This window comes from Solea senegalensis, linkage group LG1, assembly GCF_019176455.1.
Source record: "Solea senegalensis isolate Sse05_10M linkage group LG1, IFAPA_SoseM_1, whole genome shotgun sequence".
NCBI lineage: Eukaryota > Metazoa > Chordata > Actinopteri > Pleuronectiformes > Soleidae > Solea > Solea senegalensis.
In genome coordinates, this window is record NC_058021.1 from 14,100,498 (window position 1) to 14,127,908 (window position 27,411).

Sequence of the window (27,411 nt, forward strand, 5' to 3'; positions counted from 1 at the left end):
ACAAATACCAGGCTCAAACTGACTTGTCTTTATTGTGTGGTGGTTTTTATCTGCATAATGGTGAACAGCACTTAATTGAGCATTTTAATGCACACAGATGATTTAGTATTTAAATAAGTAATTGATTGTTCTGCAACCATTTAAATTTATTTGGTTCCTTTATTCTTTAAAAGCAATATTTTGAACGGAACCGGAAGTCAGTCCGCCACATAATGTTCTCGCCGGAACAAGGAAATTAATAGCATTTAGCCCAGCGGCTCCTGTGTGTGTAGTGAATGAGCCTCACCTCGGGAGGTGGATGTAACCGACTGTACCCTGAAAGGAGGTACGTGTAAATGCATATATTGCAAAGTTATGAAAAATCGACGACATATGTATGAATACCTGGCTGTGTTTTGCGTAGAACAGAGGTTTCTAGTATTCTACCATGTTGTCAGCCTGCTAGCTAACAGAAGGCTAACCACAAAGCTGTCAAGAGCTGCTGCAGCAGAAAATACACAACTATTTCTTTTCTGGATAATAGATCGTTCTATAAAAAACCATGGCGGTCAGCTTTGACGTTATCCGTTATAAATGATCTGTTAAATCTGAAATCATAAAAGAATTGTGCAGTTTAAGTGTGTGTGCTGCCTTCAGGGTCCAGTGTGTCCAGGCTTCAGGACTATATTACAGCAGACAACAACAACATGGGACTGTTGTCTGACCCAAATAGAAGACGGGCGTTGATCGGCCTGCTCACCCGCCTGAATGCCCCCATCTGGTGAGTTTCTATTAAAGAGCACATGATACCATGGGTTTTGATGTATTGGGAAATCAGTCAAGCGACCTCAAAGGGATGTAAAGTGACATTAAAGAGACAGCGAGGCCAGGCATCTCAGATATATCTCTCCCTCACACACGTCTGTTGTGCAGTACATACCACAATACACTTTTCTACAGCAATGTACTAGCATCTTGCTGCCAGTGTCTCTTCATGCATTGATTCCTCCCCTGACTTGGAAACAGGTTGCGACCATGTGTGAAAACCTCCAATAAAGCCATTTAGTTTCTCTCATCACCACAAAAATCTGAGCTGTGTATATATCTTATGTGTTTACCTGTCACTTCTTTGCCTCCATGTCAGTATCGTCTGTTACATGGCGGGCGTGGCCTGGTTCATGGGTTTATCTTTCGAGCCATTTACCCTGCGGACGTACATGTCAGAGAATGCCATGGGGTCTACAATGGTGGAGGAGCGGTTTCCTGCAGGAGAGAGGGCGCTGGCCACTGGCAGAGAGTTTTCTGCTCATAAGAAGAAAACAGGGTAAGTGACATGCAGCTTTATTTAAACACACCAGAATGCCTGAACATAATCTGATTTGCAGGATTATTAAAAACAAAATGTGTTAATTTTGTGATGCTATGTCTCACCAGAGTCTGACTGGACCTTGTGTTAAAGATCTATTCAAAGACCTTTAAACCTCTGTGACCCTTTATGTGCTGTAGTGTGACCAGTTGTTTCTCTGCAGTGGGATGCCAGTGGATTGGTTAGTGAAGACCATGCAGGCCAGAGGTCTTGAGGTGTTTACACAGCGCTTTTCTCGTACTCTGCCCTTTCCTGATGAAAATAAAGAGAGATATGTGAGTTTGCGATGTAAGATTGTTACATTTTTTTATATTATTTGTGCTTCTCTTTTCTGCCTTTGGCAACTGACTATCTTCATCTCACACTTTCTACTCAGATGGTTAAAGGCACAAATGTGTATGGGATCCTTCGTGCCCCCAGAGCTCCAAGGACTGAAGCCCTTGTGTTGACTGCTCCATGCAGCCCTGGTGACGAAAACAACCAGGCTGTGGGACTGCTGCTCGGTTTGGCACAGTACTTTAGGAGTGAGTAAACCTCAGACTGAGTAGTCTTCATCTTCCTTCACCTACATACAATCACAAATCAAGATACATACACTATATACTGGATAATTTGTGCATTATCCTCTCACGCAGTTCTTTTGAGCATTGTAGGTTTATAAAGTTGGAAGGCCTCAACAAAACTGAATGGGACTTGAATGTTGTTGTTTATTTCTCGATCTTTTCTCAATAGATCAGATTTACTTGGCCAAGGACATCATCTTCCTCATAAATGAGCATGATCTGATTGGTATGCAGGCCTGGCTGGAGGGCTATCACCACACCAACACGACAGGTCAGTTCCTGCTTTCACCTGCGTCCACACTGTATCAACATATAGTGTGTTTGTCTTTGCTTTAATTATCTATTCACCAATTTCAGAGATGATTCAAAACAGAAACAGTGACTTCCTCAACTGAGATTTCGTTCTCCACATGTTCATCTAGGTATGGACTGGTCTCCGCTTCAGGGCCGTGGTGGTTCAATTCAGGCAGCTCTGTCCTTGGAGCTCAGCAGTAATGTTGTCACCAGTTTGGATCTGGTCCTGGAAGGCCTCAATGGCCAGTTACCCAACCTGGACTTAGCTAACCTCTTCTATGCCTTCTGCCAGAAGATAGGAGTTCTTTGCACCATCCAGGGCAAGGTAAGATCTTGTCAATGCTCGGCATAGTCCCTATTTTCTGGGAGTGGTGTAGGATGAGCCCATTTAGGATTGCCATTCTTCTTTTTCTACAGCTGCAGAGGAATGATTGGGACAGTGTATCTGGCTACAGTCATGCAGTCCAGACCATGATGCTTATGGTGATGAAGCAGGCCAGTGGGCGGCCTTGGGGGGATCATGGCCTGTTCCTGCGCTACCACATTGAAGCTGCCACCATCAAGGGTGTCAACAGCTTCCGCCAGGACAAGACGGACGCCACAACCATTGGCCGGTCAGAGCAAGACTTAATTTCCTCTTAAACGTTTAATCTCTGGAATTACACATTTTACAAGCTGATAACATGTGTTTTTGTCATCCTTTTAGGCTTCTGGAAGGAATGTATCGTAAGCTGAATAACCTCTTGGAGCGCCTGCACCAGTCCTACTTCTTCTACCTCATGCCCTCACTCTCTCATTTTGTCTCCATTGGCTACTACATGCCTGCCTTTGGCCTGCTCGCTGTTATCCTGCTGCTTCGTGTATCCTTTCATGATCATTTTACTTACAGTTTAATAATGTCAGATTACTTACAGATTATTACTAATATGGTTTTTATATAATCCCTTGACAATGCTACAGGCCTTAGACTTGTGGGTCCAACTTGTGACTCCACCACCTAGAACAGAAGACGGAGACACCGACATTGACCAGGTTAGAGACACACATCCCAAACATCTTGGCAGATATTGAAATAATCACCATCCTGGAGTTGACAAATCATCGCTTGAATAAACTCTGCTTCCTTTCAGCAGTCCAGTCCGGGAGTGCTGTCTGTGTTGACTCCTCTGGTGATCAGCCACCTGACTGGAGTGGCTCTGTATATGCTGCCAATTCGTTTTCAGGAGATGGCTGTTGAACATTTCCCCGTGTCTGAGACTGAGGCTGTGGTCTTGACGGCCATTGCCATTTACACAGCGGGCCTGGCTTTGCCTCATAACACAAACAGGTGAAACCTGCTACAGCCTGTTCCTTTTTGTACTTTTAATACAGTTTTAATATTCTCTTCCTGGCTTTACAAATGACTTCAGATTTCAAAACAAAATGTAAATTTGGAACAATTTAGATTTTTTTTTTTTTTCCTGAAAATCAAATCACAATGTCAGAAAGTCTGCTATTAGATATTTTCCTCAAAATGTCCAGCCCGAATGTGAACAGCTCCTAAAAAGGTTCCACACCTATACATGTAACATTTGTGTAACCTCATTGTTGGTGCAGTTAATGCAGAAGTGTGAGCAGGTATTTGTGGCGTTTCTGTTACAGACTCCTCACAGGTGAAGGGACAGAGCAGGGCTGGAGAGTGCTGAAGCTGGTGGCAGTGCTTTACCTGGCTGTGCTGTTAGGTTGCACCGCCCTCATTAACTTCTCCCTGGGCTTCATCCTGGCTCTCACCCTGGTGCCTGTGGCCGCCTTCGTCACACCCCACGTCCCAAAGTAAGAGACTGATATTTTGTTAAATGTGGCTCAGAACTGCCTCGTGTAAGTCCTAATAAAATAATACTCAACAATTCTCTTCTACTTACCTTTAGGGTTTTGTCAGCCTTCGTCTTGGTCATTCTCAGTCCAGCCTGCACCCTCCTCTATTCAGTTTTTTTCTTCCATGAGCTACAGGAAATGCCCATCAGCTTCCAGGAAGGGTGGTTGCTCTACCTGTCAGTCATCTCACAGGGCATCCTGGACCACTACCTGTATGGCTCTCTGGTTTACCCACTGATCGCCGTGCTGGTCTATCCTTGCTGGCTGCTTTTCTGGAACATCCTCTTCTGGAAGTGAATGCCAGTCCTGAACACTATTGCAGGCTGACAGGAATTAAAAAAAAACAAAAAACTTTGGGGTGTTCTCAGGTTTGTCTGCAGTGGAGGAAGTATGACGAAGATAACACATCTGTCATTGACTTGATAAGACTGCAGTGACTCGTGTTTTTTTTTGTTTTTTTTAAGATAGTGTTTTGGACTTTTAAGTATTTGCTGAAGCTATTTTGTTCTTAAAACACTTGACATCATCTTAAAACATGCAATTTGGATCAAGCATAAGGGACTTTTTTTTTTTCTTTCTTTTTTTTAAATATCACAAAATGATGTGGAGGTGATGATCTTATCATAGTCAAGTTTCAGTTCGATGGCCTTCTCTGAAAGAACAATCAGAATGTGGTTAATTTATTTTCTTTCACTGAAACTGCACTGCCTTTTATTTAGCAGAACTGTAATGACTGAAGTAGTTTCAACAACAACAACAACGTGGTTTACTCTCACAGTAAACAGAAGAAACTAATAAGGTCGTTCACTACATAATCACTAATATATTTTGTACTTGTTTTGAAACCGTCTTTTTTTTTTTTATTATTTATAAATGCTAAAATAAAAGCCTGAAAAAGATTGGATTCTGTGTTTGGAGCAAAATACTTACCCGTTAATACTTACTTTACGTGCTTTATGTGTAAGTTGCAAATATCTTAATCAAAATGTGGTTCACCAAAGAATATAACGCAATATATGCTGCATTAACACAACTCGTGATTTGAAACTACTACAGTGTAAACTTTGTAGTACTTTGTAGTAAACTTTGAACTTGGAAACAAAATAGCAGCTCTGTGGAGGCTGCACTGTGAATAATAAATCTTGTCAACTGCGTGCTGTGGCTAGAGGCCAGCGGAGTGGATCTCCACAGTGATTAAGACCATCTGGGTAACAGGAATGTTAACATTTTTCTTTTTTCCCCCAATTAATCTCGTTGAGGGACATCAAAGATAATGTGTAAAAAAAACAAAAACAACAACATGTAACCAGATGGTGGCAAGAGAGAACAGCGAAGGATCATCAAAATCTATTTCATTTGTGGTTGCTGCCACAAATGGTTGTAAGCTCTCAAAATGGGTCATGAAATTTCAATAAAAGCCAAAATTACAGCCTTTATCTGATAAACAGAATATTGCTGCCAATGTAAACACGCAGTCTCAAGAATTTCATAGCAATTGAATAGTTGAGATACTTCAGTCTGGACCAACAGCAGGATAAAAATAACTCATAAAAGACTGCACTGGTGGAGAACTACCATTTAGTCCTTCAAACAGGCAGACAGAAAAATAGATGGATAAACAGATTTGTTTAGTTGCATTATGTTTATTCTGCTAATGTAAGTTGTTTTTTTACAGTATTATGTACTGGAAACAGGTCATTCCATTGCTGTCACAGCCCAGAGAGACTCTCGTAAAATCAAAACCGACCGATAAAATGAACATCGATTATTCAATGCATCTTGATAATAAAAATAACACACTTAATACAATGTTATAAAAAAATAAAAGCACTTGTCGACCCTGTAAATGCAACATTCCTTTTCTTGTTCTTTTTCCACGTTTCCATTCCTAAACATTTTGGCACCAAAAGACAACACACCTGAAGAGAGGAGGGCATTCACCCAAGGCTTTCCTCTCACTTCACAGCTGGCACAAACCAAAACAAAAACAAAAACATGTACGACGTGTCCTCGTCTCCAAACACAATCGGATGCAAAGAACTTATATCACCTCTCTCTCTCCTCTAAAATAAATATTAGTCAACACACACACACAGTCTCACAGACGCACACAGTCACTCACACACACACACACACACACACACACACACACTATGAAATAAATAAGAAAGAGGTCTGGCCAAATACAGATGTGTGTCATGGTGTGTCTGTGTGGATGCTCGAAGCTTGATGTTGCAGTTCATCACCTGAGCCTCGACCATCACGTCATGCTACAGTGCGTCCAACGCTCCAAATCCTCAGCGGAGAACTCTCAGTGCACTTCGAGGTTCCGATGCAAGTATTTTGTCAACATGTATGTGGTGGTGGTGGTGGTGGGGATGCAGTATCCTGTGTGTGCGTGTGTGCAAGTATGTCAGAGATTGTAACCAGAGGGTGATGACGAGCAGTCAGCTGCTGCTGCCGCCGCTTAAACCGGACTCACCGCGGTCCTCTCTCCTTCCTTTGTCCTGAGTGAGAGACGAATACAGAGAGCGACTCAAGACGTGTGACGTGATTAAAAGTGAACTTCGGAGTTTGCATGAATTCAGAGACACAGTGTTATCACAAAAAAAGAGAACAGAGAACATTGTAAGATTTCATGTTTTACCTGCAGGGTGTGTGTGTCGGGTCTGGCTGTGGCACAGATCTCACAGCCCGGACGAGACATTTTGTTGATGAAAGTGCATGAGGGACAAGCCCACTCTGTCTGCTGAGAGGACAAGAGTTGAAGCACTAATCAGGATCAGGGTAATTTTTACTACTACTAATTTAGAGTCTGACAGCTCATAGATTATGACAGGATGCATACAGAATCACGCAGCAGCTCTTCCTGTGAATGATAATGAGATATTGCACAAATTATTGATGATATAGAAAGATCGCAAACAGTACCTGGGTTTTACTGGCTTTGTTGGTGTGATCATTAAGTCTCAAGTTCTCTAAGTTGAGGACATCTTTGATGTCACCTGGTCTGTCACAACCTCCACTTGTGCTCCCTTAAGATGAGGAGAAGAAACATCCCATTAGATCGCTGACCTCCTCGTCCACAACACACTAAATCTGCCCCTCAGCTCATTCAGTATCGATTCATTAACCGTCCTAAGGGCCCACGTTTATTAAACCAGAGGTGACCGAGCGTTGCAGACAGTTGGGCCCAAACTGTGGAACGTTCACCTCTATTACTTATGGTCCCTTGATTCTTTGCTATTCCTTTACAACCCTTCTTTTATTCTACCATCATTTTTAATGTGGCTCTTATGTAAAGTTGATTTTAATCTGTGTACTTATTTGCGATATCAATCACAGTAATCTTATATCTTTACTTACATACTTACATTCTACTGTATATCAGATTAACAGTGTGGGACATTGTTTTATTTATATGTGTGTAAACATATGTATATATATATATATGTATATATATATATATATATATATATATATATATATATGTATATATATATATATATATACACATACACATATGTGTACACACACACACACACACACACACACACACACACACACACACACACACACACACACACACACACACACACACACACACACACACACACACACACACACACACACAGTTGTGTGAACTGCACTGCTGTGTGATGAGTGATCTAAATGTCATGACCGAAATAAATAAATAAATAAACAAATAAATAAATAAATAAATTCATCCAAGTTGAAATTTTGTAATTCTTTTCTTATGTATGGCTGACTGAATCTGTCTAATCCACAGATTTCCCCAGACACACAATATCTGCTCTGGTGAGGTTCAGCTGGATTTGATGATTTCAGTCTGGTCTTTAGCAAGTGATCGGTTGAAAGAAGTTCGGGGACAAGTTTGGCTGAAATTCAGAGAGTTGGTTTCTGAAATTCAGTTTTTGTCCTTCAACATTTTTGCCACAACTGTGACACAAAGGTAACATATATTGAACTGACCCTGGTTGTCGTGCGATAGCCTTGAGGGCAGAGTGCTGTAAGCCCTCCAATCTTGCGAGGTGGGTCCATTGCCCGGGGGGAGAGGTGGGGCGAGGAGAGAACTCTCCAGGTCCTGCTGGAAAAGCTGGCGAGTGACGCGGGCCTGCCGGGCAGAGATCAGGTAGAGGTACGCCGTGTCACCGTCCTTCTGCACACCGTACGATGCCAACGACCTCGGCTCTGTGCACAAACACTGACCGATCACCCAGCGCTGCACGCGAGGGTGGAAACCGTACTCGAGGAAAACCTGAAGAAGAAGAACAGAGGGATTCAGTGGAGCTGCAGAAGCCACCATGTGATATTTTTAAATTCAAGATGGATAGATTAGTCTTAACCTGTTGCTTGAGAGCAGCCACTGTCATGTACGGAAACACTTTCACTGTGACACAACAGGAAGATGACACATCCTCCACTACTACAGATAAACTGTAACACAAATATGACGCGGTTAAGTAACAAATACAAAACCTGAGAGACTCATCTGTCGCAGTGACCGCTACTCACACCTTCCCATCCTCACACCGCTCACCTAATCTCCCCGTCAGCGTAGTTCTTCTCCGACAGCTGAATTGTCAGCACTGCTTTCTGTCGAGCCAGAGCAGATGCATGCTGGGAAGCAGCTTGAGTGTCACCTGCTTCGATTGCCCTGGCGAGCTCCAAGCACAGCTCTTCTAAAAATTTGACAAGAGTGACATTTGGAGCATGTTTTGGGTATGTTTTGGGAGAAATGCCACAGGATGACATGCAGTGACACTCACCGGTGAGTGGCAGTGAGGCTGAACTCCACCGCTCCAGAGCTGCTGCCGTGTGATTCTGTTTTCCATCGGATTCGTACGTGTTTATATTTGCAACTGTCAGAGTAGAGAGATGCGACAACAATATCAACTGATATCAGACTTTATTCTAGATGCATCACAGGGAAAAGGAAAAGTCTCATTTATATTTTTCTTAGGTACTATACATTTAATTATTCACATGGAGAAGGAAATTGAATAACTGTCAACACAAGTTTACTTTATTTCTTACATTAGACTTCATCTAATCATTTCTTAATATGTCCCAGATTACAGTAGCAGACAGCGATTTCTTCTCTTTGTTTTCCTTATATTCAAACATCACCTGCAAAACAGATAAAAACTGAACACTATTCACAAGTGTGTGTTACAAATATTTATTAAGATGGGTGTGGGAAAGTGTGGGAAAGAACTGAAGGTCCAACCCTGGTGTTCTTTATTATTTAATCAGATGAAACCATTCATGTTAACCCTTCTATTCAGTTTTATCTATGCCTATACATAGAATTGGTGGTTTAACCATATTTTATATGTAGCCTAAAGGTCGAAAGAACTAACTATTATAATTGTTTTTCAAGTGGCATCATGAAGTTTGTCTTTCTTCTTTTATCCAATCCAACTTTATTTATATAAAGCACTTTAAAGCCTTTACAGCCAATGTGCTGTACACAGACACAAAAGACAATAAAAAAATAGTAAAAGCCAACAGCTCAAACTGAGTTAAAAGACTATAATGTCCACTTAATAACTGGTGATTTTATGTTTGAAAAAATGAGATAACCAATAAATCTTTATTATCTAAGAGCTATTTCTCCTTAAGAAATTATCGTCTGTGTGACAATTACAAGAACGACCAATTTAGTAACCATTTAGGGATCACAAAGTTCAGTTATTAAGCGTGCGTCTTGTTTCAAATATCAAATAGGTCATAGGGGAATAAAGAAGACAGGTGTCATGCTGACCTCTATGTGCCTCTCTGAGCGATGACATCACCACTGTGGCCCACTCCTCAGCCTCGCGGTCGCAGCGGAAGTTGAAGCGAATGCAGTCGTGAGGTGGAGCCGCATAACGCATCTCATGGCAGCGAGGTGACTTGACTTCATACTGAACAGCGCGCAGGTCAAACTCAGCAATGAACTGAGGGAGATAAAAAAAAAGCTGTGCCAATCTCAGCTGACATAGAGTAATAGGCGGGGTGCACCGTGGACAGATCACCAGTCCATCACATTGACAAATATAGAGACAAACAACCATGCACGCCCACATTCACACCTATGTCAATTTAGAGGGTCCAATTTGCCTAATCCACATAATGTTTTTGGACTGTGGGAGGAAACCAGAAAACCTGGAGAAGACCCACGCACACACGGGGAGAACATGCAAATTCCATGCAGAAAGGCTGTCCCCACAGTATATTCAGTCTATAAAGAAATAAAATGGGGAAACTGTGTCTTGCCGGGTGAGAGAAAAGTACAACGCAACAGTTACACCATCACAAATTTGTCAATAAAAGGATCCTGTTCTGTGCATCACAAGTTAAAATAGTTTTATGCTTAACAGTTTTGCTCATACCACTGCAGTATATCTTTGAATTCCGTACACTTGAATACCTTTCTGTGAATGAATGCAACATAAGTTGTACATCTGTGGAATATTGTCTCACAAATGTATTTATTATTCATCTATTTGTCATTGGAACTCTCACTTTTGCGCCAAAGCCGACTGAAATGTGTTGCAAAACTGATTTGTGTGCCTGAGCGACTTACCTAATCTTTGGGTGGGAACAGCAAAGGGCTTGTCGAATATAATCTTTAGACTTTCATTGTGGCAATGAAGGTAAACAAGGTACAGGACAAACACAGGTAAGAGGGCTTTATCTCCTACCAGACAGTGCGTGTGTGTGTGTGTGTGTGTGCGCGTGTGAGTGAACAGACTCGGCTGAGTTCAAACATAAGAAGCTGAGATCAAAGTAAAACTATGTAAATCATGAAAGAAGCATCTCAACAGCAGGAGGGGGAATCTGTTTGACATTAGATGAAAAGCTGATTTAAAGCATGTCAGATTTTTGGGAAGATGGCACACAGTGAACCTGACAAAAAGAGAGTTATGTGGAGTGACCGGCAGAGTGCAAAATAAGGGTAACTTCAAGAATGATCAGTCATTGTCAATAGCTGGGTGCTTGATTTGACTATTGTCAAAAATCGTCTGTAATACTGAAAGAGAGGGAAGCAGTTGTTTATGTACCAAGATGTGTCCCATCAGTCTCTGAGCAGAGCAACATTGTACAAAGACACACTTATATTTTCAAATAATAACAACCTTGCATTAAACTCACTACTGCTTTATATTATACTTGGAGTTTACCATCTTCGGATTATAGTCTTTTTGTTTTGATTCCTGTAAATACATCCTTTGTGCAAAGGCACCATTCACCATAACCACACCAAACATCAGCATGCAGTCAAAGCTTATTCTAAGAATTTTCTGGTTTCATGGTTTCAGTGTTATCTGATAAGAAAATCATTTAATTAGAGATTACAGGGCTTAAATTGGACTCTTGAATCCTGTGTTTGTTAATCTCTCTCTCTCTTTTTTAACAGTGTTCCAGCAAAATACTGAAAGGAAAGTGAAAAGGTGCTTGAATCATATATGACAAGAAGAATATCTATTTTGGTTTGTTTGTAGAGGAAACACCAAAGAGGAAAAACAACCCACATGCTTTCCGACTAAATTCAGGAGAGTCTCACAGATAAATGACTTCCCCTAACGCAATTGAACGTGTTGTGGTTGAGAGTTGTGCTGAAAATGAAAGTGAAAATAAAAACTCTGTATACTACAGAATTCATAAAATCACAGACAGCAGTTCTAGGCTGTTAACAATATGAATGTTATGTGGTGTTTGGCTGCATTTGTCTGTGAGCAACATAAATCAAAAAACAAAGCCTGGGATTTTGAGGGGACTTTTGGTTGAGATTCAGACATGAATCACCAAAGAAATGAATCAGGATTCAAGAATTTGTTTATAATTGTTTATCTTGCAAGATAGAGCGTTGTATTGGTTTATAGTTTATATTAGTTACATATAGTACTGGCAGTGTGGAAAACTGAGAAGCTTTGTGCTCAGTGCTTCCTCATTGACAGATGAGAACTACTTGAAACTCACCAAAATACACTATAATCATTCCTTCCTTGGGCAATAACCTACAACCCCAGCAAATGTAAGTCCAGCTTCAATGTTTTGAGTTTGACTCCTCAAGTACAGTGAAAACATAACCCCCCTTGGGGAAGGTATTTAGTCTCTAGGGGTTTTATTATACATGTGACACATACTAATGTTATAGTGGATACAGGGGGAAATCCTTGGGTGATGTTGCAAGTTGCTACCACCTGCAGAAATGCACTCAGAAAAATCTGATGTGAATTTAGCCCCTAATCTGAATCTGCAGAGCTGCATGTCCCCCATAGTCTGATCTATAATGTTGAAATCAATAATCATCTGATCATCTGGTTTTTCAGAAACATATACACTCACCAGTCTCATTTTTAGGTACACAGGTGGACACCTCATAACTGTCAGGAGTGGTACCTGGTGTAATCTTCGGCTGCGCTCATCTGCCATCAAACTTTTGAGTGGTTATTTGAGTTTTTGTTGCCTTTCCATCACCTCAGACCAGTGTGATCATTCTCGTCTGACATTGACTGGGCATTTTAGCCCAGAGAACTGCTGCTTACAAGATTTTTTTTGACCAGTCTTTGTAAACTAGAAGATGGTTGTGAGTGAAAAACATAAGCAATTTCTGAAATACTCAGACTAGCCTATCTGGCACCAACAACCATACCACTTTCAAGGTCACTTAAAAATCACCTATAGTTTCAACTCGGATGCTCAGTTTGAACTTCAGCAGGTTGTTCAGACCATGTCGACATGCCTCAATGCAGTGACTTGCTGCCATGGGAATGGCTGATAGGTAATTGGATTATGAACCATTGCCATATCACCACGGTCTGATACTGGTCAGCTTTGAGTGGTCATCAAGACTAGAAAAGCGCTATATAAATACAAACCATTTACTGGTCAAAATCACTGGGTCATACATCAGAATTAAAAACGTCAAGCACAATAGATCTGCCACAATCCATTAGCGATTCCCAACCCAATAACCCAATCTCTGGGAAGATGTAAATGACAAATTATTGATATTGGCAGACTCGATGTTGTGAAATCGGTATTGTACTTGGACAGTGTTATCGGGCTATCCCTATGATCCAGAATCTGAGCAGGTGTACATAAAGAAGTCTCCAATGGGTGAAGACATATTAACTTGAAACCACCTGCCCCGATGTTACCACGTACTGTGGAGCTTCATGTCTCTGGTAGTCTGATCATATAACGACGTGAACAGGCCCATGTTGACATAAAATACAAATATGTTTCAGTGGTTCACGACAAACGTATATAAAGCGCATAGTGACAGACAGTACATATTTCTTTTAAAACAAACAGGTGTGTGTAAGTATGTATGTAAGCTCTCACCACACAGCGGTTTCCGCTCGTATCTCGCAGCGCCAGTCTGAACTCTCCGGCCCGGATCGGGTCCATGCTGAGCTGGAGGCGCAGAGTCTCGCTGCCTGCACCGGGGAGGCACAAGGGTCGTATCCCGGAATGACACACAGAAACACGGACCGACATGAGAACAGTAGTGCAACACGCTGTTGGCGTAGGCCCGCCGCATACAGCTTGCTGTGACGAGGCAGGGACCGGGGCTGGAGGAGCCCAACCGCCCGAGCTGAGTGCCATGTCGCGGGCACCAGACTCGGGATTATGGGGTGTCTGACGCCTCTCGCCTGTTGTGAGTGCTGGCAGCGGCTGCTGTGAGGTTTAAAATGTTCCCCGGTGTTTGGAAAGAACGTGCCTCTTCACTGGAAGGCTATGGTTTTCTCCTCGCCTTGCAGAGTCTTCCATATCTGCCTGACCAAAGCGCTGAGCGAAAACACAACAGGAAGTTCGGGAGTACGTTCCTTATTTATGTCCGTGGAGGAACGTGGCAGTGGAGGCCAAACAGAAAATGTATACATTCATGCTCTCCTACGTTAAGATTTTAATGTTAACTCTTAAAGCACATAAAACGTGTATTTACATGTGCGCTTTTATTGGGTCTTAATTTTATAAATGTATATTATATTATTATTTTATTATGAATTAATTCTATGATTATTTTGTAAAAGCATTGTGTAACCTTTTTAACCTTAAATAACAAAATTATGTGAAATTTCTTTAAGAATGTACAAACAAGTATAGTTTTTCCTGATTTAAAGCTGACCTGGATACATGTGAATCTTCACAGACAATACAATGTATGTCCATTATGGTTCTATGGTCTATTGGGGGAGCTACTGAAAAACAAAACAAAAACAAAAACAGGTATTTTAAGAATAGTAGTAACAATATAAAATATAAGAAGCACCAATATTGAAGAAAACACAAATGTTTTTAGTGGTACATTCCACATATGTATCTAGTGGTAAGTCAGTGGTTAGTAATGCAATCGGAAATTTCTGTAGAGTCCATTGGCCTTGGCATGTGGAATAACCTCTAAGAAGAGGACTTTGTGGCTTTGTGGTCAGTTTGGGAGTTAAATATTTTTGTCAAATATCCAACCTTAAAACTAACGTCACAGGCTGAGCTGACACATTAACACACATTCACATACAGTGTCTCAAGGAAATTATTACTTCAGGTGAGTGTGGGAAATAACTGGTTTTCTTCTTGTTTCCTGTAATGTTGTAAGACAACAATTATGTGCATTGAATGAATGCTGGGGTGATTATATGATAGGGAAAGGTCAACTTAAGGGTTGCACATAATGGCATCTATCAGGGTAAACATTAGATAACATCTACTAGGGTCATAAACATTAAGTATGGTGTCTGTTCTTGTTTTACTTTGATGTTTGTGTATAAGTGATGAAGCTTTTTGGAGGAAGGGGAGAGACCATTTTAGACCGTCCTTGGTGACAGTGTCTCTCCTCCATGCAAAAATCCATGCATGCAGTGAAGACATGATTTACTCAACACTGATGACTCAATAATTTCTTTCACATGAGTTACCCAGAGCACATGTGTTAAAAACAAATGGTAGATAATGATTTGTGTGGCTTGTGTTCACTAAATAAATTAATAAATCAGTGTTATACATGTAGAACTATCTTTCATTCTATTTATCTGTTTATTGTTGTAATTGGAATCAAAGCGCCGTTGCCTTTAAAGTGCCTTTAAGGTGCATTGTCAAAGCCATTTTTGTTCGTATGTGCCTTTGTAAGTGGTTTGTAAACCTGCTTACACCTGCTTTGTAAATCTATCATCAGAACCTGTGCGACTTGTCGGTTTTACAACCTAACTCTAGTTAGTAGCTAACTAGCTAACAAACTGCCGTCTATCTAACTAACTAATAACTGTCTAACTATCTAACTCTAGTTAGTAGCTAACAAACTGCTGTCTAACTACTAACTGACTGCTGTCCAAATGCTGTTTAACTGTGTATGTCTAATAAACCTTCAGAAAGACAGTCGAGTTGTGCCCGCCGTACTTGTTCTGGTTACCCTTTCCAGAAGGGAGTATTGAGCTGAATGGATCAGCCAGTAAAAATCTGGACAATACACTTTAACAATGCTGACTGATACAGAATACTGAAGAATATATTGTTATTCATCTGAGTTTGACGGACAGGATTAAAAGAAGAGACATAATGAAAGTGTCTTTTTGGGGAAATATTTGCAAATGGGATTAATCAGTAAAAAAAAGCTGCCAACAGGAGATCGTCGTGGACTCCTGCTGTCTGTTAATAAACCACACATTTCATACATATTTAACTTAAAGTCTAATCTCAGGTTAAAACGGCTGCTGGTCCGACGTTCAAGAGGTTGGAGAAAAAAATTACAACGATGTCTATGTTGCAGGAAAACGATCCATATATGAAGGACATGAAGCAAGTTGAGACTGCAGCTCTGTTTAGACAAATAATCCGGATCATGGAGGAGCTCAGACAGGTAAGACAAAGCTAATGAAATAAATCTGAAATATATGGATACAAGTATAACTTGTCCAACGTGTTGTGATATATGGAATCTTTTAATGTGCATGTTAATAGGGAGTTAAAAAGCCATATAAAGAAGTGATAGATGTGGCCTCGGGTGACCCGCAGAAGACAGGCATGAAACCTCTGTCATTTGTCCGACAGGTAACCTGTGACCTTCAGAGACTCCACATTTAAACTCAATAAACTATTTAACAGCATGTGCAAGATGCTGCCATTTCTTCTGAACTAAATCTAGTGTCTAAACTGCCATGTGACAATATGAAATGTTTTTGCAGATTCTTGCAGCGTGTCTTTACCCTCAGCTCATCAACGACAACAAACTGCCAGTGGACGTCAGACAAAGGGCTCAGAGGCTGCTGGGGGAATGTCCTGGAGGCAGTGTAGGTAAGGTTGTTCTCTTTACGTATTAAAAAAAGGGTAAAATGACATTTGAAATAATTATAATAACAATTCACGACGTACACCAAAAATATTTCCTTTTTAAACTCTTGAAGACAATGCATTTAGACAAAGGATACAATTGTCATTGTGGATTTTGGTACATTTTTTATATATAAATGATAAAGCAAGACGGTAAAGCAAGAGTGATAGAAATTACACACAATTAACTGCAAATATACTGCAAGTATGTGGGTGATATACACATACAGTGCTTGACAAATGTATTAGACCACCACCCAAAGCCACAGCTGCCCTAAATGAACAAAAATGAACCAAAAATATAATTATTATTGTTATCCATGAATTAAAACAAAAAAAACATTACAAAAATTACTAAAGGACATTATTATTTCTTTATTAAGATGTCAAAATATAGTTATTTACTTGCATCCCTGAACAGAAAATAAAATGTGTTTTAGTGGTTGAATGTTATGCTTGATTAAGTTCTGAGGCCGGCTGAAATGTGGGTATAAAAAGGTGAATTCAGTTTGTCATTTGCCATTTTTAAGTTTCAAACAGGTTTTTGAAAGATTTCTAAAATATATATGTTTCCTTGTTTTTATGACAGGTGATCAAATAAATTTGTTAAGCACTGTACATATACGCAATAAATACCAGACACACAATGTTGTTAAGTCTGCAGTATAGTCAGAAAATCCCACCAGTTTATCATGAAATTGAAATTGAAAGAAATTATTATTATGATTCTTTATTTATTTTTAATGACCTCAGAGCCCACGGATCAATGATACGCACAATGTAAATAAAGTGGGCAGAATTGTTTAGTTAAGGTAAGTTAATTAAGGTTAAATGCTAGTTAAAAACAAAATAATTATAATTTAATCTGCTCTAGATTTTCTGATGTGTCCTTTCTTCAGGTTCCTACAGTGCTACAAGGGGTATGCCAGATATAGTCCACAGAGTCTCTGAATATATAAGCAGACGAGATGGTGGGGCTTGGTCGAACCCCGAAAACATTTACATCAGCCCAGGCTCACAGTGGTCACTTGCGGTAACAGTAAACAAGACTGATATGATGTTTATACGCAGACACTTTCTCCTTTAAATCATTGACATCATTTTCTGCACTTTATAGAACATTTTCCAAATACTGGTGAACACAGAGGCCTCAACTAGAACAGGCATTTTAACTCCAGTGCCAGGTTACAACACCTCCATTTTGTCCATAAAGGAACTGGGAGCAGTTCCCGTCCCCTACTACCTGGATGAGGAGCAGGGCTGGGAGCTACACATGGAGGAGCTTCACCGAGCCCTGGCCTCAGCAAAAGGCGTGTGTAACCCTGTTGCTCTGTATATCATCAACCCTGGAAATCCATCAGGTAGAGAGTAAAAGACAGGAGCTGTATTGTATCGTGTATGAATGGACACCACGGGTTTGTTTTCATGCTATGTCAAACATCACAGGTCAAGTTCAAAGCAGGCAATCAATACAAGAGGTCATCCAGTTTGCTTCAGAGAAGAGGCTCTTCATTCTGGCCGATGAGGTGGTTCTCTCAAAGGATTATTATCTTTCAAAGCATAAACGACAATCCACACAAATTCAGCAAGTTAACACTTGGACCTACGTGTGTAACTTTCTAAAGGTTTATCAGGACACTGTTTATGGGGAAAAGAGTGAGTTTGTCTCCTACAAGAGGGTTCTGGCAGAGATGGGGCCTCCTTTTTCAGACACAGTGGAACTAGCTTCCTTCCACTCAGCATCCAAAGGCATGCTTGGAGAGTAAGTTCCTCTATTTTGTTACACTGTGACACGAGGTCTTCACAAAAGTTCACTCCTGATGCTGGACTGACAAAACAAATCTCACTATTAGACAAAGCCCCTTAAACACTCCCACAAACAGTTTTTTTAACAGACTATAATCTAGTTATTTGCAGCGATATCGACATGTATAATGTTTGTCAGAAAGTGAAACTTCTAGGATGGATCGGAGATAAAATAAAAATAGAAATGAGGAGGATGTACCGTCTTGTTATTGTAGCAGCAAAGCAAACAGAATAAAGAAGATCTAGTCCAACTTTAAAATATACATATCTGTGTATTATTACAATTATGTTTCACTTTGTCATTCATTCAAACATGAATGTTTTTTAAAAAGCCTTAAAGTGGTGATGCCATCAAAAGCTCCTGAACAGCTGAGAATGCTTTGTCAATGTTATGATTCTGCTTTGGATTCAGGTGTGGCCTACGGTGTGGATATGTTGAGCTGGTAAATCTGGACCCTGCTGTGATGAAGTACATCTACACCCAGTTCTCAAAAGACAGCTGTGCTCCTGTGCTGGGTCAGATTGCCCTGGACGTGATGGCAAATCCGCCACAACCAGGAGATCCCTCGTATCCTTTTTACATTGAGGTGAGATGCCCTGCTCACATTATGATTAAGTATAACTAAAGTACACTCATTTTTGTTCTCGCCTCTAACTCCCTCTTCTGCAGGAGACACAACACATTAGGACCACGCTGGTTCATAATGTAAATAGAGCCCTCACTGCCTTCAACAGCCTCCCAGGTCTCACCTGCCAACCAGGGGAAGGAGGAGTATTTGTGTTCCCCAGACTGGATCTTCCACCAAGAGCCATTCAGAAAGCCAAGGTTATAAGACTCAAACATATGGAAACAAATGTACACTGCAATACAGTCAAAAGCTGTCATATACATACTGTACATCATTCGCATATACACATATATACATTAGTTCACCCCACGGAATGAAAGCTAAGTATTGTTTTTAGTGGCTCTGTGTGTCCACGTTTGCCAATATGACCAACAGAGGCCGACAGAGGCTTGTTGCGTGAATGGGGTAAAGTCTATCATCTCTGATTGCCTTGTTTTATGTTATGAATCGTGGCCTTTTGATCATGTAGGAAGCAGGACTGGGGCCAGATACGTTCTACTGTGTCAATCTGCTAGAGGACGCTGGTGTGTTTGCCCGTCCTGGTGCCGAATATGGACAAAAAGAGGGCACGCACCACATCAGGTAAAACACTGCAGACAAATTATGAGTTACCCCCAAAAACAGCGTGAACAAAAGACCAGATCGAACCATGTTTTTCTATAGAATAGTTGAAGTGATCCACACTTCCGCTTTTCTTCCTGCAGAATTTGCATCATGACGCCTCCCGACATCATGGAGGAACTACTGAGACGCGTGACGAGCTTTCACACCCAGTTAATGAAAGATTTTTCTTAAACAATGTCGCTGAAGAAAATGAGTCAAGTTATAATTCAGCAGTACAGTGATTCAAGACAGAATAAAAGACTAATTGAAACCAATTTTCTCATGTTGTAATGTGAATATTTATTACAATAAATACATCTACTGCATGCGGTACATTTTAAATGACCTTTGGCCAGACATTCTGCCTTTACTTGTTAAGAGTAAAATTCAACTTCTGCTTTCCAGAAAGCAAATTATCATTCAAGGCCAATAAACCTTTGTCCCAAAAACCACACGAATGATTACTTAGCCTCGGTTCAAGTTTATCATTAACATCGAAAGTTAAACGACATCCCAATGTGGATTTTTCATGAACACTACTGTGCTTAAGGTGCTTTCTTAAAACAACTCCGCACAAAAAATAAATTAAAAAAAATGAAAGAAAGATACCATTATCTTCTTAGGTTCCTCTGTACCAGCCAGTAAAGCCAATGCACAAGCATGGGAAGCACTCCAAGTCATTAATCCACCTCAGTGTCACTATTGTTATCCTGAGCAAGAGTGTTTGAGTCTGAATTTTTCAGCAGTTCTACCAATAAGGAGAGGAGCTTTCCATCTTGGGCGGAATTGGTGATTGCGTTGTCGGGATTGCTCAGGTTTCGGTGGAGCATGGTCTGAATTGACGTACGCAGATCCCACAGCAGCTCCCACGTGCCAGCTGTCAGCTCACAGCGCACCAGAGAGCGACCGGGAAAAGACACTTCCACTCTGTCTCCAACCACTGAGACATTGGGGAGGAGGGAAGCAGTATGATTTAAGACTGAATATTTAGTAGACAGATTATATTTTAAATGCTTTAGATGCCACTTTTATGGTCAATGTTTTTTGAATCAATTTTGCCACCCACATCGCCATTCTTTTATCCAACAATACCATCATTTTTGTGTTGTGCTAAATACATTTTAGCATTTGGCAAGAGAGATGGCTGCTGTAAAGGTTACTGAACTCACTGTGACATAGCAACCAGTTACTAGTGGGCTGACACTACACTCTTAAAACACCAGTGCATACATTATTTGAAACCTTTTAATGGGCAGCAGTGCCTACCTGTCTCTGCGATATCGCAGTCTGTGAGCAGCAGCAGAGCGAGTGGGTGAACCACAGAAGAGTCTCTGACGAAAACGCTCCCGTTTGACTTGACTGCATAAAAAAAGGTCAGCCAGCGACTTGGGAAATCGTCTTTTCCTCTGCAATACAAAAAGGGAGAAGGAAAAGGTTACAATACATACACATTATTTGAGTCAACACTTGCCGCAGTTGAGTTTTAAAGATGCCCACACCTGTTGACTGACGAACGGTGAAGCAGCACTGGTCCAGTGAGTGTGTTGAAAAGCACTCCGTTGGGGCGAAAACGCCCTTTGACCACAAGACCTTTCTTAACCTGAGAAATAACACAAGTGAAACATTTTCCCATCCATGTTAAGCTGGAAACCACCGCAGCAGAACATTATAATTACAAAATTATAATTTGGGCTCTATTCTGAGAGGTTGCCATGTACCTGAATGAGGTTGGGATATAGTCCAGCCAGTAGCACAGCTTTAAGAAGCTCATCCTGGTCCCTGTGCTCATTGCAGAGAGAAGTGTGATGCTGGCACGCACTGGCACGAGAAACCAGCTTTGCATCATGCAGGTTCTCGCTGAACTGAGAGATGAGTCCTTCAACACAATGACACAAGACAAACAATCAGTTCAGAATCGGACAAAATTGCATTAAAAGGCCATTGAAATAAACTGTTGAGAAAAAGACACATGCATGTAAAAAGGTCGACTTCGATTCGTCTGAATGGCACTCATTTTCTTCAATCACTTTTAAGAACTTGACTTTATGGCCACCTATGAGACGGATGCTTCAAACTCACCATTGATAAATCGAAGGCTGGCCTTGGACAGAGTATTCTGTTCCAAATACTCATCTCTGTCTTCTCTGTCGCCCTCCTGCTGAATTCTTTTCCAGCCCAACACAGCTCTGCTGAACACCAAGTAATCACTGTAGCTGGAGCCACTTAGAGCTTTTTTGGCCTGGACAAACACAGCAAAGACCATTGAATTACAATCAGTATGCTGCACAAGTCAAATTGTTGTTTTAAAACAAACATTAATTTATTCATCTAAAAAGTGTGTGTGTGTGAGAGCACCTCACCTTGTTGACTAGTGCTCTGTTCTGAAGACTGTTGTGGAAAGGATCTCTGGTCAGACAGGCAACAATAGACAACATGGGCAGAACACACCTGAACATGGCACTCAGAACGAGCAATTTGCCAAGTCGAGGGTCACATGACATGCAGGCAACACGCTCTCCTAAAGGTGTCAGGGTTTCCGTCTTGTCTAGAACTCCTGCCAAAATAAACAATGACATTACATTCATTTTGAACAGAAATAAATGAATTAATGACCATGGATGAATTCAGACACAAAATCCTGGACACGAGTTGCCGCATATCACTTACCGATGACTTGTAGATTTTGGATAGCATCTCTCACAGCATCTCGCTCTGGACTGTCCAACACTTGGGATAAGAATGTTTCAGCCTAGACAAACAAAAAAAAAAAGGAACAGATGTAATTATTCAAAATGTGAGAAAAAAATAACAATAGAATATAATAAAAAACAACATAATATAAAAAAAGAGCTCAAAAGCTGTGTTTCTGTCGCTACCTTGCATTCGGGACTGTGGATTTTGGTCTGCACGACTAAACTCTCCAGTGGGGTACGCAGGATTTCAGGGACTGGGAACAGAGTCATGGACTCCAGCTGTTTTTTTGGGAAAAGGTGGTAGGATTGTCCTGGCTGACATCGTCCTGCTCTCCCTTTCCTTTGAGTGACATTAGAGTGGGATATCCAAACTGTGTCCAGACAGGAGACCTGGAAAACCAAACAAAAAAAAAAAGTTGTCTTATTACTGATGTCTGTTATTTTACAGAATTCCCTCAGAAAATACCACCATCTAAAAATCTAAATGTTTCAAAAACGATATCAATTAATTAACCTTTGTCCGTGGGTCATAATTCTGTTGTTTGTGAGTTCCTGTATCCACAACATGAACAATGTCATCTATGGTGATAGAGGTCTCAGCAATATTGGTGGCGAGCACAATCTTCCTCTGGCCCATCTGGGGGCGCTGGAACACAGTCTGCTGGTCAGCCACTGATAAACTAGAGTGCACTAAAACAAACAGAAATGATATACACACATATTTATGTATATACACACACACACACACACACACACACACACAAATGGTATATTTATACTAAGAAGACACAGGACAAGTCTCTTTCTTTGCTCTTACATGGCAGGATCAGCTGTGAGCCATAGGAAAAGTGTGACTTCTCCTTGAGTTTCTCCTGGACTGCCTTGATGTCCTGCCATCCGGGGAGGAAACACAGGATTGCGCCTGAATCGTGAGGGGAATGGAGTTTTGAGAGTGAAAAAAAAACAACAACCACCATCTTAAACAGTGTGTGAACGCAATTCTTTTAAAAAGCAAAGGCATGGTAGAGATAGTGTTTTGATTACCTGGCTCTCCATGTCTGTCAATGTGTTCAATAACATCAGCTATTAAATCTAGATCAGGTGCAGCATCATCTCTTCCTCCCTTAAAATAAGATAAAATACAAATTCACCTTATATAAAGACATGAGAAATTTTAATTTTTGCACAGAAGTAAGCTAAAGAATACATACAAATACCTTTGTCTCCTTCCTGTCTTGGACTGGCACTTGGCGTCCCATCTCTCTCAGCACATCCTCCAGGTATCTGTCCTTGACTGGATGCATAAAACCGGGCACCTTCACAATAGGACAGCCTCCAAAATACTGAGCCAGCCTCTGGTTGTCCCCAGTAGCACTCATAAGCACTACTCGTAGGTTAGGGTTCTCTTTGAGGGTGGATTGCAGTAAAGCCAGCAGCAGGTCGGTGTTTATGTCTCTCTCATGGACCTCATCCACCACAATGTGGCTGATTCCTTTCAGGGATGGGTTTGACTGCAGCTTCCTCAGCAGAACGCCCACAGTGAGGAAGAGTAATGCTCCTCCACTGTGCTCTGGGGGTCGGCTCTCAAGTCTCACCTATACAACAAGAAGAATTATTACTTAAATTTCAGCTGTAATCGACACAGTTAATTAGAGTACCTAAACCCCCTGGTCTGAGGCTAACTCTGATTTTGAAAATCTACAAAAAGTGGGCAGAGAGTAATCAGTGAGTAGGGAGGGGAAGGAGGGGTGACTGAACACGGCAGGGGGGCGTGATGATTGAGTGACAGCGAGCACAAATCGTGGCAGCTTGCTGTGGCATCCTGCCGCATTCAGCGTGAGACACATGCATTTCAATGAGTTCACATGCTCACACGCCACACATGAAATTTCTCACACTGATAAGTGATAAAAGTCACCGCACATAAATGAGTAATCTATGAATCGACGATGCGAAAGGCAGATTGCTCTGCGTAGCTCATTCATACAGCTGTCTTGAATTAGCAACCTATCAGCCAAACACTGGTTGCAGAATGGACGCGCTCCGTCACGTTACACTGCTTGGGTTTCACGTCCTCCCGCTTCCACACGCCTGGACAGCTGGAGTCGCAAGACTAGGTTTTTTTGGGGGTACTTCTCGCAGGGAAATACACTGTAAATGTTGTAAACACAACAAACTGAGCAGTATTTCTACCGATGTAGTTAAGTGAAATACGACGTGGTGTCAACACGGGATGTTTTATTCTAAAAAGTAAACCAGATGTTTTATTTTCTTATTTATGTGGCTCTGCTGCGGCATCTGCCAGAAATAGAAGTGCCGTGTATCCACTCCGACTCCCCCTGTATTGGGGGTGTGGCCAGATGAGGACGGTTGGTGATGAAAGCCCAGGATGAGCCAGCTAATCCAAAAATTTAAATGTGAGGTTTAGCCAGAGAGGCAGTACATTCGCCCATTTTTAACACAAAATATGTAATTCAAATACTACAAAACTACCAAGCGTTGGACATGGATCACTGAATAATATTACTAGATAACCATATACACTAGTTTTAACCTGAAAAAAAGTAGTTTAGGTCTAAGTTTAGGTTTAGGTTTAGTTACTCTTTAAGTAACAACATGAGTGCAGTGTAAAGCTGTATCTACCTGATATCCCACAGAGCTTTTCAGAGCCGGGCCCATCTCATGAGCAACTCGCTGTGCCACTGACACAGCGCTGATCCGACGAGGCTGGGTCACCAGGATGTTGCATTCAGCTCCCTCACCACTTCTCACGCAGTCCTCGAGCAGGAAGCGGGGGATCCGTGTCGTTTTGCCACATCCCGTTTCACCAGCAATCACAACCACCTGTGAGGACTGCACAGCCGAGACCACACGTTGACGGTGGCCATCAACTGGGAGCGCCACACTCAGTCTGGGGTTTGCCCTCTCCCATTCCTCCTGTAGGTAGTTGCTGAGCTCATGAGCCTCTTGTTCAGACAAAGGTTTATGCGGTCTGCCTGTGATAGCGTCTGTTACTAAATCTTCCTCCTCTTCATCATCCTCCTGGTTGACTGACTGCTGTCCTCTCGCCTCTTCCTCCTCCCATAGCCTCTGTATTTCTGTTGCCACTGGGTACTGTTAGAAAGAATAAGATAAGAGATTTCATTTTGGACAGAACATTTATAATGTCACTACATGACCTATATCACAGTCTAAAAAAATGCATTACCTGTGCAAGATGCTCCCTTATGCGACTCTCCAGGTATTCTGATATTTCTAGTGGTAGGGGGCGTTTCTCCCTCTTCCCCGCCTCCCTCACCTTCTCATGGTGGTACCTGGCATGAGTCAGCGGATTGTTGTTTTTATCAAGCAGCTGCAGCTCCTAATAAGGGGACATGACACATGCATGAGCACAGTCCTTACATGCAAAAGTATAGCATCCCTCCAAATTTATTCTCACCTTCAGCTGCATGCATGCAAGAGCTGCAGCCCTTTTCTCTGCCGCCACTTTGTTTCTCGCTGTAGCTGTGAACGTCATCTTCTCTGGCCAGAGCACAGTCAGTTCACACTTCTTTTGCTTCCCTCCTGTTGTTCTGAAACTCATAAGCTCCTATAATGACAGTTAAATTTAGAATATATTAAGGTGTTTAAGGTGATTTGGTGTCATTGTGGCATGGATGAGAGTTACCAACCCTGAGTCTGTCAGATGATGTGGCAACCTGGATGACTCTAGATAAGAGTGCTCTAGGATGAGGAAAGAGGGAGAGCGCTTCAACAACTGCGGGGTCTTCTACAGAGGGCTGGTGTCTTTTTACATCTGCGTTAGGGCCGTTATCTGTGCAAAAGTCCTCCTCATTACCATAGAGGATAGAATGTTGCTCTCCTCTCCTGTGGCTAGCTCTCCTCCTGGGAAGCTGATTGTTTGGGCCAATAAGACCCATTTCCTGCACACATAGAGAGACAGTCACAGAAGGGGCAAGTAACCACAGACTAAACTAAGTAAAAATAATTCAACAGAAAGGGGTATTTTCACAGTTTTAAGACTTACTTTTAGCTTGAGACAAGCAGCAGCTGCAGCAAATCGTTCAGCATCCATCTTCTTTGAGGCATAACCCACCTCTTCAATCTTATGGGGCCATAATAGTGTGACAGTAGCTTTCTACACAAACACAAATACAACACTGTAAGTGTTATGTGGGAGACATGAGCTCTCTTGGTCCTTCCATAGATCAATTTATCTTGTGCTCTCACCTTGACACCATGGTTCTCGGTAGAGCTGTACTGGACAAGCTGGGACAGATCATTGATTCCCAGTGACCGAGCAATGGTGTTATGTAAGAGGCATTTTGGTTCTGGAAACTCCTTTAATAGCTCTGGGTAATCTAAACAGGAAAACAATGGTTAGGCAAGCAGCAAGGTCAAATAGTTTCAACAGCACTTGTGTCAGACTTAGTTTTGTATAAAAGATGACAAAACATAGTCTCATTTTCTTGACTTATTTCAAACGCACTATTTCAGTGATTTGTGTCCTTTTATGTATGACATGTTATATGACACAAATACTCAATAGCCACATCGATGTAAAGAAGTGTTTGTTTAAAACTATAATTGTTTTCAGGATGGATGTCCTTGAGGTTTAGCATGTTTGAGGGCTGTCACTTGTTAGCCGGTAGCTAACAAACCTGAGAGACGTTTTTACTCACTTCGTTTAGTCTGATAAAATGACGCATCCGTTTCATAAATTCGTCCAGTTTTTGTCGAGTACCACCGCATTTCTCTGCTCCAGTTGGGCGTTACTGTGCGTCCCATTCGAACGCATTCGGAGACTTTAGTGAGTCCTCTCAGGCACACGAGTAAGCCACCGTGGAGCGCCATTATTAAAAAACTGTTTCTTCTTCTACGGCAGTGAGCGGAAGTAGAGGGCAGTGTGCACCTACGACACAGCGACACCCCTGTTTGGCGAGAAAGGCTGCGTTAACATCATATTTCGAAAATCTCGAAAGATTAAAAGGCAAATGCATTTCTGCCCTAATTTTTTTAAGGTTCATACTACTTAGTGTCGCCTCAAATTGAAGATGAATATTATAAACAAGTGAATAAAAACGGTGCACTCCTGACCTCTAGTGGCTGGAGTCAGAGTGTAACATGGTTACTCTTCAGGTAATATTTTGACGTGTAAAATATTTTGACATGCATATACTATTGTGATATTTTAATATGAAGTGTAGAAAATATTATAAATATTGCTCATGGGGTTTAAAAAAATGTATTTATATCATTCTGTGTAAAGGTCTACACATACC

At 41.3% G+C, this 27,411-nt stretch overlaps 4 protein-coding genes and 1 long non-coding RNA gene across 9 annotated transcripts; 3 read left to right on the forward strand and 2 right to left on the reverse strand.

Annotated features, from left to right (window-relative positions):
• The first annotated feature begins 233 nt into the window (after window positions 1-233).
• Window positions 234-6,038, forward strand: gpaa1 (glycosylphosphatidylinositol anchor attachment 1). 2 transcript variants are annotated; one of them, XM_044032104.1, is made up of 13 exons: window positions 234-325; window positions 637-760; window positions 1,124-1,303; window positions 1,509-1,620; window positions 1,722-1,869; window positions 2,078-2,179; window positions 2,331-2,527; window positions 2,620-2,816; window positions 2,909-3,062; window positions 3,163-3,234; window positions 3,333-3,529; window positions 3,844-4,014; window positions 4,110-6,038. In XM_044032104.1, exons 2-13 carry the CDS (start codon window positions 687-689, stop codon window positions 4,351-4,353), a joined length of 1,848 nt encoding a protein of 615 aa, XP_043888039.1. In that variant the 5' UTR covers window positions 234-325; window positions 637-686; the 3' UTR covers window positions 4,354-6,038. The 2 variants fall into 2 exon arrangements, with proteins under 2 accessions (XP_043888039.1, XP_043888048.1); XM_044032113.1 differs by having other exon boundaries at window positions 3,336-3,529.
• A 131-nt stretch (window positions 6,039-6,169) lies between these two features.
• Window positions 6,170-13,897, reverse strand: sharpin (SHANK-associated RH domain interacting protein). 2 transcript variants are annotated; one of them, XM_044032135.1, is made up of 9 exons: window positions 13,417-13,897; window positions 9,845-10,019; window positions 8,847-8,939; window positions 8,618-8,759; window positions 8,424-8,514; window positions 8,050-8,335; window positions 6,988-7,091; window positions 6,704-6,802; window positions 6,170-6,563 (listed from the first exon to the last, which is right to left on the reverse strand). In XM_044032135.1, exons 1-9 carry the CDS (start codon window positions 13,678-13,680, stop codon window positions 6,504-6,506), a joined length of 1,314 nt encoding a protein of 437 aa, XP_043888070.1. In that variant the 5' UTR covers window positions 13,681-13,897; the 3' UTR covers window positions 6,170-6,503. The 2 variants fall into 2 exon arrangements, with proteins under 2 accessions (XP_043888070.1, XP_043888061.1); XM_044032126.1 differs by having other exon boundaries at window positions 6,704-6,805.
• On the forward strand, window positions 10,640-11,773 carry LOC122773443. The gene is made up of 2 exons (XR_006360888.1): window positions 10,640-10,744; window positions 11,483-11,773. It is a non-coding gene; the product is annotated as an uncharacterized LOC122773443 (long non-coding RNA).
• Window positions 13,898-15,737: 1,840 nt separating the features above from the next.
• LOC122767310 (alanine aminotransferase 2) lies at window positions 15,738-19,711 on the forward strand. 2 transcript variants are annotated; one of them, XM_044022773.1, is made up of 11 exons: window positions 15,738-15,928; window positions 16,030-16,119; window positions 16,254-16,362; window positions 17,298-17,431; window positions 17,612-17,759; window positions 17,845-17,924; window positions 18,024-18,160; window positions 18,617-18,791; window positions 18,875-19,030; window positions 19,303-19,415; window positions 19,538-19,711. In XM_044022773.1, the coding sequence occupies exons 1-11, from the start codon at window positions 15,824-15,826 to the stop codon at window positions 19,626-19,628; spliced, it is 1,338 nt and encodes a 445-aa protein (XP_043878708.1). In that variant the 5' UTR covers window positions 15,738-15,823; the 3' UTR covers window positions 19,629-19,711. The 2 variants fall into 2 exon arrangements, with proteins under 2 accessions (XP_043878708.1, XP_043878699.1); XM_044022764.1 differs by having other exon boundaries at window positions 15,741-15,928; window positions 17,516-17,759.
• Window positions 19,712-19,729: 18 nt separating this feature from the next.
• Window positions 19,730-26,988, reverse strand: dhx30 (DEAH (Asp-Glu-Ala-His) box helicase 30). Of its 2 annotated transcripts, none has more exons than XM_044022722.1 (19): window positions 26,812-26,988; window positions 26,360-26,490; window positions 26,157-26,267; window positions 25,801-26,052; window positions 25,569-25,718; window positions 25,338-25,490; window positions 24,773-25,243; window positions 23,347-23,724; window positions 23,174-23,252; window positions 22,947-23,051; window positions 22,644-22,819; window positions 22,313-22,519; window positions 22,104-22,185; window positions 21,797-21,990; window positions 21,516-21,675; window positions 21,155-21,312; window positions 20,936-21,036; window positions 20,703-20,842; window positions 19,730-20,376 (listed from the first exon to the last, which is right to left on the reverse strand). In XM_044022722.1, the coding sequence occupies exons 1-19, from the start codon at window positions 26,981-26,983 to the stop codon at window positions 20,117-20,119; spliced, it is 3,480 nt and encodes a 1,159-aa protein (XP_043878657.1). In that variant the 5' UTR covers window positions 26,984-26,988; the 3' UTR covers window positions 19,730-20,116. The 2 variants fall into 2 exon arrangements, with proteins under 2 accessions (XP_043878657.1, XP_043878648.1); XM_044022713.1 differs by having other exon boundaries at window positions 23,341-23,724.
• Window positions 26,989-27,411: the final 423 nt, after the last annotated feature.

What these genes read in the sequence shown, in the direction of transcription:
- gpaa1 (XM_044032104.1), top strand. Translation starts at nt 687, where the DNA reads ATGGGACTGTTGTCTGACCCAAATAGAAGACGGGCGTTGATCGGCCTG. An exon ending in TTGCCTCATAACACAAACAG is followed by an intron (nt 3,530 to 3,843) that starts GTGAAACCTGCT and finishes TTTCTGTTACAG; the next exon opens with ACTCCTCACAGGTGAAGGGA. An exon ending in GTCACACCCCACGTCCCAAA is followed by an intron (nt 4,015 to 4,109) that starts GTAAGAGACTGA and finishes ACTTACCTTTAG; the next exon opens with GGTTTTGTCAGCCTTCGTCT.
- sharpin (XM_044032126.1), bottom strand. Translation starts at nt 13,680, where the DNA reads ATGGCACTCAGCTCGGGCGGTTGGGCTCCTCCAGCCCCGGTCCCTGCC. An exon ending in AGCCTCACTGCCACTCACCG is followed by an intron (nt 8,760 to 8,846) that starts GTGAGTGTCACT and finishes TCAAATTTTTAG; the next exon opens with AAGAGCTGTGCTTGGAGCTC. An exon ending in GCTATCGCACGACAACCAGG is followed by an intron (nt 7,092 to 8,049) that starts GTCAGTTCAATA and finishes CCTCATCTTAAG; the next exon opens with GGAGCACAAGTGGAGGTTGT.
- LOC122767310 (XM_044022764.1), top strand. Translation starts at nt 15,824, where the DNA reads ATGTCTATGTTGCAGGAAAACGATCCATATATGAAGGACATGAAGCAA. An exon ending in CTCTGTCATTTGTCCGACAG is followed by an intron (nt 16,120 to 16,253) that starts GTAACCTGTGAC and finishes ATGTTTTTGCAG; the next exon opens with ATTCTTGCAGCGTGTCTTTA. An exon ending in GCTCACAGTGGTCACTTGCG is followed by an intron (nt 17,432 to 17,515) that starts GTAACAGTAAAC and finishes TGCACTTTATAG; the next exon opens with AACATTTTCCAAATACTGGT.
- dhx30 (XM_044022713.1), bottom strand. Translation starts at nt 26,983, where the DNA reads ATGGCGCTCCACGGTGGCTTACTCGTGTGCCTGAGAGGACTCACTAAA. An exon ending in CTGCTTGTCTCAAGCTAAAA is followed by an intron (nt 26,053 to 26,156) that starts GTAAGTCTTAAA and finishes CTATGTGTGCAG; the next exon opens with GAAATGGGTCTTATTGGCCC. An exon ending in TCCACAGTCCCGAATGCAAG is followed by an intron (nt 22,186 to 22,312) that starts GTAGCGACAGAA and finishes TTGTTTGTCTAG; the next exon opens with GCTGAAACATTCTTATCCCA.